Source organism: Acipenser ruthenus, chromosome 27 (assembly GCF_902713425.1).
Source record: "Acipenser ruthenus chromosome 27, fAciRut3.2 maternal haplotype, whole genome shotgun sequence".
NCBI classification, from domain to species: Eukaryota; Metazoa; Chordata; class Actinopteri; order Acipenseriformes; family Acipenseridae; genus Acipenser; species Acipenser ruthenus.
In genome coordinates, this window is record NC_081215.1 from 22873938 (window position 1) to 22886570 (window position 12633).

Below are 12633 nucleotides of genomic sequence, written 5' to 3' on the forward strand. Positions count from 1 at the left end.
ACAAACTCGTTTTCCCCCCCCAGAGTTTCCATGGAAACGGACAGCGCTCAAAAACCTGGAAGAAGACTGGCGCGCGAATAATGACGTAATTTGATCGATTAGAAGGGGGGGTGTTCGCGCTGTGCAATAATGCACTGGCTGCAAGAGAAGAGAGAATAGAAATTGCATGTGAATGGAAAGCTGCCTGGCTGCAATAGGACTTCATTATTTTTTGTTTCGGAGGTGAGTAGTACTGTTTGTTTTTAGTTGTGGCATTTTAATTACAAGAATGCATGCCTAAGCGAAACTAAGGAGTACAGGAATATGTATATTGCAAAATTAATGGTGGTTCGGTAATTGTGCGAACTAATAGGACCGTAGCCTGCAGCGCTGTTGAGGAAGGGGCTGCAAGGGGACGGGAGTTGTCAATGGTTTTCTATGTGGCGTAAATGGTAGTGTAAGCAATCAGTTGCAACCGATGTAGCAATGGTTTATTAATTCGGCATTTTCTAAGTTAGTTTGGCAAGTAACCCAAATATTAGTGGAGATGAGGTGGGTCATCATCGTAGAATTAGCACTCAAGCATGCAGACATTTGAAATGTGTCTAACATCACGCGGTTTAGATTTAATAGTTTTTTGTTTTGTTTTCACGCGCTTTATTCACTATAAAAATAGCAATATTGATTAAAAACAAAAACGTGTGGCTGATAAGTATTGCGCAATACTGTATCTATCTCAGGGTTTTGCAGGGACTGACCATGCGAAGTGCCTGTCTGCGGAAAAAAGTGGAAGGGCTACAGACTTTTACAGTCCAGAAAGCTAACACTAAATACTTTGACTGGAGTGCTGGAAACTCGGATATCTCCAAAAGATACAATACAAATACAGTATATTTGAAATGTAACAGGATTTGCTTTAAGTACACAGCGATGTCAATGTAACAACCACATACAACCAAACTACGGTATTAGGAAAATATTTGTCTGTTTTAAAGCAAGATTGATATACCTCTGTAGTCCTGTCATTAAAATCCAATGCATTACCACTGCCTGCAGGGAGGATGTGAGAGACGAGCTAGAGTTACAGTACTAGCACACTTTCTGGGTCAGCATCAAGTGCATGGATGGGTATATGACAGGTTGGCTGGAAAGATTGAATGTAACCAGCTGTTCAGTACTTCTTGACATTGGGGTGGGGGAAACGGTATGCAAATGTATCCCAGTTACCTCACTGTTTTTTTTTGTATGCATGCTATAAAATAAATATTCATGTTTAAACATCAAAGAACATAATATATATATATATATATATATATATATATATATATATATATATATAATGATCTTGAACACGTGTTTCTATCGTTTGGCTCATAATTTCCAATAATATGGCCAAAATAGTACAATTCATAACTTTGGAACATGAAAGTACTATGTTTTTTGTAATCTCCTCCCATTTTACAAACTTCAAAGTACAGAAATTGCACTAAAGTAATGTAAAGGTAAACAATGGCAATAGGGCAGCACCTTGTTTTTTTTTTAAATTGTATAACAAAACATTAAAGCATAAACTTTGAAAAGCACTACAGTAGAAATGGAAAAAAGGGTTGAAACACCTGGTCCCCTGGTATAATTGAAACTAAAGGGTTGAAACACCTGGTCTCCTGGTATAATTCAAACTAAAGGGTTGAAACACCTGGTCCTCTGGTATAATTCAAACTAAAGGGTTGTGGAACTGTTTAACCATGATGGAAACATTTATTTTTTTACAAAAGCTGGTATTTATAAAATAATGTGTGCTTGTTGACACAGCTAACGAAAGAAATAATAAATACAAATCAAGTTTCCAACAGAAATATTTACACAAACTACTTTTTAATAATAAAAAAAGCAATGGATCATCTGGGGTTTATGAACTGTGCCATCTGTAAAACTGTAACATTCATTCAGTCTTGTAAGAACTATCTCCAAACATTTCGTCAAACAACAGCAAACAAGTTTAATCTGCAAATATTTATGTTGGAAGCTGCATACGGTATTTGATCAGGCGGTATTTGAGTTTTTAAATAACTAGGTAATTACTATCTGAGTACTGCAATAAATCTCCAGCTACTCAAGTCTCCCTTTAGTCAAGCATGTGAGAATCATTTATATATAAATGGCTTGGGTGCATTTCTCACTAGTATTGCATTTTTTGCCTAATCTGTTATGTTGCGTGTCAAGTTTGCCGTACTTCAAAAACCAAACCTCAATCATAACAATCTATATTTAATGCTACAGTACCATACTAAACGGTTTGATTTGTTTTTGTGATGCGGTTACAAACATTCTAAGGGCATATATTAGTGATTATAACCCTCTAGCTCAGCCAAACAGAGTTCAGGGAATCTTTGCACTGAAGTATAACTGCGATTATAACACCCAATGCTTGGTTCTGTAGGTTATCACAGTGATGAAATGGGTGTTTGTAACATTGTTTACTGATTGCCAATTACATTTCATTTATTTCAGGTTTAATTAAGACTACAACCGTGCATGGAGAATTGCATCTTGGGATACGTTCTGCTGGATTTACAAAGGCAATTATCAGCTTTCCTGTGTGATTTATTGGTGTATAATGGGAGCAAGGTGGCCCTGTAAAAAGCTATGCTGATCATATCAACCCAGTGGATTAAATGCACATTTACAGCTTTATTGACGTATAAATTACTCGAGGCCTGACTGCAATGGAGTACATGGTGCTTTAGCAATAATGAAGCATAAACCACCTGCTTTTGCTTCTCTGCTGCTTTCCTGCCTTGCAATACGTGCTGTCTCTGCTGGAATTAAACTGAAGTGAACAATGATGATTTGGAAAATGACTGATCAGTAAATAAAGACGTTGCTCGTTGCGCTGTGAAGGCATGCCAGCGTTTGTGTTGAATTTGATGGAATAGTTAAGGGTTTAGAGGACTGCTTTCTATTCTGCCGCTTCGGATTTGTTGGATATCTTTGGGAAAGGAAAATAATCTGTACTCAAGGAAATGGAATCAGGAGCCGAATCTAACCAGCATCAGAGGAGAAAGCCAGTGACACATGGATTAGAAGATCAAAAAAAGGTAAGTGACAGTATTTCAGCAGTCTTCGTTCTTGGTGCTGAGCTGAACTGACAGTTTTACTTTGCTCCTTGGACAACGCACAGAAGCCTCATGAACACAAGCTGGCAAGGTAAAAATCAATTTTCCTTCTTTTTATTAGTTTTGGTGCCGTTTACATTGCTTCACTTTATCATTAGGAGGTTTCATTTTCACGATTTAAAAGACTACGAAACTATACAAAAAGTTGTTCCACAAGCAACATCCAAATAACCTAAATTCGTCCAATATTCGTGACATTAAATAAATAATCTGTATACAAGTTTTTATAATTGTATTAATACCCAGAGCAGAAATCATCACCACACCATAATTGACCTTGTCATCCTTTATTTATGTATACAGCAAAACAACACCACGGCCGTGCCTATGGAGCGATATTATTCAGTGTTTGGAGGCACCCTGGCTTTTCTTAAATGCCCTTGCCTTTAACTTTGACAGACTGCTACAGTCAATACACTGTAGTGCCCACTGCATGTTTTATTTTGAAGAACATAAAGTCCATATCGGTGTGGTGGAGCATTCAGGTATTCTACGCAGGGAAAACATTTTCTATCATTGAAAGTCATTTAATGAGTTTTCTCCTCTCACCTGAAGCATGTCCCTGCAAGTCTTGCAGTGTCCTGGCAGTTAGGACGGCTATACCTTAAGAGCTCTGTGGAAGAGGTTTCTTTCTTCATTTTAGCTCCCCTCCTGCTGAAGTGGATAGGCCTCTGATTGTAACAATCAGTGACATAAAGGTGAAAGAGTATTGTACTGGTAACAAAATGCATATGCAGTCTGCACTGTTCGCCTGTGGCGTTGATTGCTGTGGAAGTCTACGTTTCCCATCTTTTCTAGCTTTTTTGACCAGAGAGTGCCCTTGTACGGAAGCAGCATCTGAGGGTCTAATATAACCCCATGTGAGGAGTCGGTGGCAGCTGGAATAACATCAATTGGTCACGCTTTGACGCTGGTTTTAACTTGAACTCCGGCCGTCATAGAGATTATTCCATTTATAATGGAATATGTAAGATTCCTTTTAATGACACTTCACGCATGGGCTAACCTTTTCGCTTTTGTGTTGGCAAAATAAATCTTAATGTAGGATCGAATTTCATTTCCCTTTTTTTTTTTTTTACGGGCTTAGCCAATTGTCTGAATCTCTTGTCTGCACATGTCCTTTGAAAATGTGGGGGGGATCATTTTTTCTGTTGGGTTTTAGATTCCTGTTTTTGTTTTTACAGGTACTGTAGTTGTAGATATTGATTTTGAATTGTAGCTATAGTTGGAGGCCTAGGTTAACCAACTTTTCAAACTTCTTCCAAATTTTAATATTAAGATTAAAAGCAGCATGACCTTTCCATTCCTTTTTATAGTAGGTCTGAGAATACAGTATAGTTAATGCACAGAGAAAAAGTCACCTTTGCTTTTTATTAGCTTGAGATTGACAGAAAATATATTATTATACTATTATACGGGCAGCAATGTGGAGTAGTGGTTAGGGCTCTGGACTCTTGACCGGAAGGTCGTGGGTTCAATCCCTGGTGGGGGACACTGCTGCTGTACCCTTGGGCAAGGTACTTTACCTAGATTGCTCCAGTAAAAACTCAACTGTATAAATGGGTAATTGCATGTAAAAAAATAATTTGATATCTTGTAACAATTGTAAGTCGCCCTGGATAAGGGCGTCTGCTAAGAAATAAATAATAATAATAATAATAATACTAAGAACAGATTAATGATCTATTTATTTTTTTTGTGTCGGCTGAGTTTTGAAGGTTCGTGGTCAAATCAAAATGTATTTTTCACCATATTCGTCATCTTGTACTTTTTCTAAGGCCTATTATTGAATTCTCTTGCTTGTACTTGTGTGGCTGCTCCTCTGCATCTTGTATTGGTTCAGTGAGCATCTCAGGCACTGTTATCTTGCCCATTTCATTGTCTGCCTCTGGGTCATTAATGTTTGCTTCTCTGTGTCTGCATTATTGGTGTGATTTAACTAGTGTTTTGATTCCTTGCTAAATACCATTCAGGCAAAAGGTAGATTTTTCAAGATTATAGATTTGTTCCTGGGTTACTTGACACCATATTTTTCACATCTTGCTTGCTGTACAGTAAATAAGTTAAAATTGCTCAGTGTCTACGCATGAGAGTACACATGTCCACATTCATTACATGAAAATCTAAACATTTAATACTGTAAAGCCATATATATATTTTTTCATACGCGAAAAACGCATAATAAAAGGCTCGCAAATATTTATGGCTTTACAATATGCTAAAGAGAGCCAACTTCCCAGGTGTGTGTGTGTGTATTTTATTTATTTATTCATTCATTCATTCATTCATTCATTCATTCATGGTATGGTATACAATAGATGTAAATCAGACTTCAAGTTTACTGAAACAATACAGTTCCCAACTAATATTTGCAAACAAATCCAGTGTCTTGTGAATTGAGACCTGGGGAATCTCTTTTTGAAAATGGTACTGGGCATTGAGTTTTATAGTTAAAAGGACTTTCAGAATATAAATAGATTTTTATAGTTTATTCCATTATCTGATGTTTATTATAGCCCAGGCTGCTAGCGTGGGTGTAATATATATATATATATATATATATATATATATAAAATATATATATACAGTATATAATATCTCATTATAATCATTATACTGTAGTGGGCTTTTAATGAAAGAGTAACTTCCTTACTCAATGGGAAACACCTGCTTTGCAAACAGTCATTGAGATCTGCCAGTTGTTGGCCCTTGTGTATCTATTCATCAGGTTTGCTACTCTGCGTGGCAGGATGTTGGTGCGAGTTTGTAGAGTGTGTGTACAGTGCAGCTATGCAGCTATGTAGATAACATTGCTGGCTGATGAGGAAGTGCATATTGCTGACCCTGCTGTTAACAGGCAAGGCCTGTGCTGGGGTTCTTAGAAATGAGCCAAGCCAAGTGGATGGCACCTGGTGCTGTGATACTGATAAGGCATAAACTGCATATCCATTACCAAGCATGGAAAACACATCCACTGTAGAATCTCCTACAGTAGAAAAATGTCCATGCAAAGTTTTATCTGGGATAGCAGTTCCCAAGATGCTGTACAGCCTTCAAACGCACAGCCAGGTCATTCACAGTCTGTCAGCAAGAGGGTCTGAGGATATCCTTTCTTTGCCCCCAGCTTATCCTCACAGAATAAAGTGCTGTAATACTGTCCCTTTTAAAGTGGCGACCTTGATGTACATTAGCAGCTCTAGCTAGTTTAGAGCCAGCGCTTTTGACTTGGTGGCACTACGGTAGCTAACTTGGAGGCATGGAGGTTTTTCTAAGCAGTGATCTGTCAGTTGCAATTGTATCTGTCAGTTGCAATTGTATCATCTGACATTGAAATGAATAACTGAAAGGATGCACACAATTAATGTCAACAATTAGAGTTACAGTGAGAACCAGTAGTATTTATTTGTGCAGTGTTGAAAGTGTAGCTTGCTGTTTTTTTACAGCACGCTAGGTGTGCAGTATCCATACAGTAGACCCTTTAGATACAATCTAAATCTTTTAGATGTATTGATTTAATCACGTTGGGTGCAATACGGTAGCTGCATTTGCTGTACAACTACATTGTATGCCCTATTGTAGTGGGTAAGCTATTTGTCTTGCATTCATACACATTTTTTGGGGCATACTTGTAAGGCAGATGCCTCCCAGTACAGAATTATTTTAGTTAAGAACCAGAAACTGAGTGTCTCGTGTAAACTCGTGTTTTTCACAAGAGTTTATTAAAAGACAAATTGCTGTTGCATTAGCTGTGCAGCTGGAGCAAGCTTTCATTACAGTCGCTTTACTAACTTGCTCTGTTTTTTACTGTAGCTGTTGAATTGTGGAATGGTGTACTGCATTAATGGATGTAAATGAGAGTTTTCTTTAGCAAATTGATATAAAAAACAATGTCTCCTTGTCCGTGCAGCAAAAGCTAATGGGTGCAGCCAAAGCATTTGGGACCCATTTATTTTCTGGTTGGTGCAGGGTTCTATGACATTTATGCTGTGCTGTAAGTCAAAGTTTAGGACTATATTGGGTCCTTTTGTGAGCAAAGAAAAACGTTGCCCACTTGAAAGCATAGAGGGTACATCATTTGTCTACAGCACGATATCATTCCAGCTAAGGTTAATTATTTTAGTATTGGTTTAAAAAAAAAAAAAAGTTCAAACATGTGTAGCAGCAACTATTATTAACCCTAATCAATAGTTTAATAACCACAAGGGTTTTTTTTCCCGCTCCTGTATGCTGGCGGACTTCCAAATTATGCTGAAAGCAAGTAGTTGTCATCGGCTCTGTACGTTGATCTATGTGATTTTATAATGCGTTCTACAAGCCTGAGCACAAGGCATTTTATAGCTAATGGCATACTGATGAGTGTAATGGGGAGAAGTACTTGATATGATGACCAATGCTACTTAATATGTACTGTTTGATGTGATTTTTTTTTTTTTTATATATAGACAGTTGTCAGAGCTGGAATACAATTGTAAAGGAAAGAGATTGCATTACATGTTACTATTTGAATTTGCTCCACATATAACTTGCATTTAAAAAGAAAAAAAAAAAAGTGTTGAGGACTGGTGAAGCCTATAAATTGAGAGATCCCGGCTTAACGAGGAGCGGAGATACCAGATAGACAGGAGGGAGAAATGAGCAACAGTGGGCAGCAGGGGTCTGGGAGCACAGACCATCTGTCAGCTGGTTCTTACAGAAAACGCAAGGAGAGGTAGAGCAGGTGGTACACAATCCTGTGGAACCCTTAGGCAGTTTCCAGACAGGTGTGAGTGGAAGGGTAAAGTGACCCAAGCACGCTCAGTAAGTGGGAGAGTAGTAGGGAAGATGCTGTTTGTGTTCATGGTACAGGTCCCATCATGCATTGCCAAATTGTTTGGGTTGAACCCCAAGATGAGGTGGCGATTTGCTGCCTTCATGTGCATTCAACATGTATTAGCCTTGGTAGTGAAGACCACACATACTGCTACAGTAAAACCGCCTTTGTTGGAGTAGCTGTTTTTGCTGTAGCAAATGCATTGTATTTATAATGTACGCAGTGCAGCTGTTTCAACTTTCCTACACAGTAAGCTCCAGTATGCAGAGTAGGTGGAGTCTGGTTGGACATTGGTTTGCAGTGTTACAGCACATTGAGAAGAAGCCCAGCGTGATGCACAATAAACCAGAGCGTTGTCATCTTTTCAGGGCTGCTTCTGCACGAGGGGTTGACAGGTGGGACACCTACTTTGTCCTTGGCTCAGCTGGGCTCCCCCCTTCACTGTGGCCTCACTTGGCAGATTGATGGTGTTTTCCTGTCATTGTATAGCAGCCTCTTCAAGCTGTTGACCCTACTATTCAACATAAATGCCATCCCCCCGCCTTTCTTTTTGCACATCCTACAAAGCAGAATCCCAGTCGTACTGCAGCTAAATCATTTTTATGTACTGTATCGGACATTTAACTAAGTACAGGGTGATTAGAAAGTAAGTTTACCACATCAATGATATGGTGTGTTCTAATCACCCTGTATTCCCCCCTGAAATACCTATGTGTACAATATTTGTTATTTTTACTCTTGCCTATGTCAGGGGACTGAAAGGGACAGGAATCTAGTGCACTACTGTCCACCATTACAAATTAATTCTTATTCCTAAACCTACAGATCTGGGATTGTGTACACGACTCTCCCAAATTAATGTTACACTTCAGGATTTTTCTCTTATGTACTGTATATTATGTATGTAAATACTGTACTTATTCCCCCAAAGCGCTTTGTTAGATATTCCTAGTTTTCCTTAGTTGTCAGTATGGGGCTGTGTAGTTTTTATCACTTGAGCTGCAGACATGGCCCTGACAAAGAGCTGTGACACGCACCACAGATGCTGAGAGTGTGTAAGAGGTTAATGGAAAGTTCTGAATATGCTTTTGTCTGTGATACAGCACAGTGCATTGTGTGATGAAAATTTGGAGTGTATTATGAATGGAGTCAGCTACAACATTCACTGAGAATAAACTGCATGTTGTAAAGCCAAATTAAAAAGCCTAATTGATTGTTTATTGCAGTATTACTAATTTTTGTGATGGATTTGACTCTCATTTTTTTAAGACATTTTTTCAGTTAATTCAGTGATATTTATAAGCCTGTAACAACCTTCGAAGGATATAAGAAAGCAGGTGGTAATTTACTTGAGCAATGTGGATTATGGGGTCTATCTACTGTATATTTGGTACTGATCGTTTAGTATTTTAACCATTCTGGTCTTCACAACAATTGAAGGCAGTGTGCTGTGCTGTGTCGCACTAATATTGACACTTCTATGTGTTTTCTATGTTACTGTAGAAAAGGAGCTCCTGCATATTAATAGATTGTTTCTGGCTGCATATTCCCAGGTATCTGCTTTGCATTTCAATTAAACGTGGTGCGCTTTCCACTGCATGGTAAAATCCAGAGCATTGTAGGCCCTGGAGTATCTGCTGGAGAGATGCTCTGTGAGATCATTCAGCAGGTTGACTACTGTAGCTTCACCAGAAAAACATAATGTTTTTAAACAAGATTATGGGTTGCTCTTACATTTGCAGCCCTGAAGCTTTCAAGATTTTTTTTTTTTGATTTTTTTTTTTTTTTTTTACTTTCCCAGTATGCAGTTATTCATTTCCTGTGTTTTTTCGAATTTAAATTTCCTGAACTTGTTACAATTTGTCATTTGCCTTGAGCTAGTTAATTTGTCTGTTTTCAGTTCCTGTACAGTACGTTTTCAATATTTTCCATTTTATTCTCTATACATTTGCATGAAATATGGAGGCTGTGTGGTCCAGTGGTTAAAGAAAAGGGCTTGTAGCCAGGAGGTCCCCAGTTCAAATCCCACCTCAGCCACTGACTCATTGTGTGACCCTGAGCAAGTCACTTAACCTCCTTGTGCTCCGTCTTTCGGGTGAGACGTAATTGTAAGTGACTCTGCAGCTGATGCATAGTTCACACACCCTAGTCTCTGTAATTTGCCTTGGATAAAGGCGTCTGCTAAATAAACAAATAATAATAATATCCGTGTGAGGAGAAGGAATACATCTATTGTTTGTTTAAAAATCAATGCTTCTGCTTCATAAAGATCTGGCTAAGATACTAAAAATTCTATTAACTCAAATTTTAATCAAATAGCTGATGTTATCCTTGAAATACCAAATGTAATTTGCAGAGCATAAGGAGTGGATTATGCATTCAAAGTGCTTATTGTGTCGGATCATTTTCTGGTTATTGTATACTGTACATTTTAAAATTGCCGGTGTCAAAATGGACACCTAACGGTTGTCTGGGCAGGTCACCATGTCTCAGGGAACCATGCCCTGGCGACCTTCAGGAAGTGAATGTGATTTTGTTACTCTGTTCACTCTTTTCTTATGTGCAGTTTTGAAAGAAGCACATTTCATTGCAACCGTATTTTCATTACAACAGTGATACTACAGAAGGTGAAAGGCATGCAAACAGCTTCTCTTACATTCATGCCTATGCTTACCTGGAGAGTGAAATTGTCCTGACCCCCAATTTCTTGTGTGTCATTAACCAATCAGCTGCATCCCCAAGTAGCCAATGACATGCTTTGTCCCCAATGTGAAAATATGCAAGCAGAACTTTCTGCACTACGTAATCAAGACTAATGTTAATGCCCTAAGATTACTTGACGCGATGTTATATTTCTGCGATTGGACTGAGATTTAATGGTCATATGATGATAACTGTCAGTTCAGTGAACCAATTGAACTTCTACTGATATATATATATATATTTTTTTTGGTTTCTAACTTTTTTACTGTCTGAAGTGTCATTTCATTTGTACAACATGACTTGTTTTATGTTTAGTCACATTTAGTCCTTAAAGCAATCGTGATCATTTCAGATAGGCTTGACTTTTTTATACGGTGCAGGAAACACTGACAGCTCTTTAGAATAGGCCAGTATTTTGCTGATTTGTCATTTGTTACAGTTATACATTTTGATGAAAGGGATCATTGCCACTGGAAGCTAAAGTATATTGAAAATGCCTTCAACATAATCAAGTACAGTATAGCATGCAAATTACTTGGATTGTGACCCCAGAATTATAATGAAGGGGGCATGCTCTCCTTGGTGGAATGCATTTTCTTGCATTTTATTGTTTAGAAAAAAAGATTTTTTAAAGATTTTAGGTTATTCTCATTTGAGTCCTGGTACTCTCAATCAGGTTTGAACGCACTGTATAATCGAACAAAGGGCAAGGTTTTTTGTCAGCTATGATCAGAATTATTGAGTGACTCTTAACACTGTAGTCGCAGGGCATTCCATTAAATCTAGCTGTGCCTGTCTCCTGGTGATTTTGTTGAAAACAAAGCCGAATGGTTTATGGACATGATCAATACCACTGTAGACATCTTCTGATCATCCACATCAAATATTTACACGCTGTCTAAATATATCTTGCATTCAGCTCTCCACTACTGTCCATGGCAGAGGTTAATGTGGGTCACCATATTTTAGATAATGATTTATTTCGGAGGAATGATTTGAGACTGGTTTAAGCAATGCTGAAAAAGGTGTGTGTGCTCTCTGTGAGATGTGAGTTTAAGAATGTGTTTGCTTTAGTAGCTTGACAGGGTTAAAAGTCACACTGGTCCAATCCTGGGTTTCATATCTCCCCTTGTATGATATTGAAATGACCAGAATTTGAGTCTTTAAACAATCGCAGGGGATGCCTATGGCCTCTACTAACACCTCCTGATTGCATTTAAAACAGTCTGTAACTTTACGAAATCAGCTTCTGTAGAAGGAAGTAACAATGTATCTAACAGGGATTTATTAGCTTAAAGTCCTGGCATCTGATCTCAAGTACTGTACTAAACTGAGGGTAGTTCTGAAACCCAGGACTGGGTGTAGGACTAGAGGGGGTTTCTTATCTAATTGCTTTGTCAGAAAGAAATGTTTGAGTTGCATTTATATTTTTTAGCCACTCTAGACTTTGTTTTTAAAAAAAAAGTGGTTTATTTTTGTCAGTTTGTGTAATACCCATTTTCCGATTTTATTGTCACATCACTTATTTTCACATGCCTGGCTTGCCCATTCAATTGGTTTATTCACTGCCCTCCCTCATTTTCTCTTCCATCTAGTTTTCTTACACTTGCATAAGCATTGTCAGGAGGCTTCCACTTGGTTTGCGATTTCATTGCTTTAAGTTTTACAAATGGATTTAATTTGTTAAAGGCACTCCTAACCCATATTAATCTTAGTCTTGATGACAAAATGATAATAATAATTGCATGCTGTGTGGCAGAGAGAGATAAGACTCGGCTCTAACTGAACCTGGCCTGTGTCAAAGCAGAATTTTAAAGAGGTGGAAGGAGGGGGTTGCACTGTACGATAAGCCGTGCTTCTGTTGCATTCTTGAAAAATTGCATTAACGATCCACGTGGATATCAGTTCTGGTCCCAAGCAAGTTCTAAATTGCAGTTTTTTTAAAAACCGCTCCTCTCCTGCTCA

The 12633-nt window shown here is 38.1% G+C and overlaps 1 protein-coding gene across 2 annotated transcripts in view; it reads left to right on the forward strand.

Annotated features, from left to right (window-relative positions):
* The first annotated feature begins 94 nt into the window (after positions 1 to 94).
* LOC117432042 (neuron navigator 2) overlaps positions 95 to 12633 on the forward strand; it is a 179897-nt gene continuing 167358 nt past the window's right edge. For both annotated transcript variants that reach the window (XM_059002531.1, XM_059002534.1), the window contains exons 1-2: positions 95 to 222; positions 2491 to 3077. In XM_059002531.1, coding sequence (XP_058858514.1) covers positions 3003 to 3077 — 75 coding nt within the window. In that variant the 5' untranslated portion in view covers positions 95 to 222; positions 2491 to 3002. The remainder of the gene's footprint in view (positions 223 to 2490; positions 3078 to 12633) is intronic.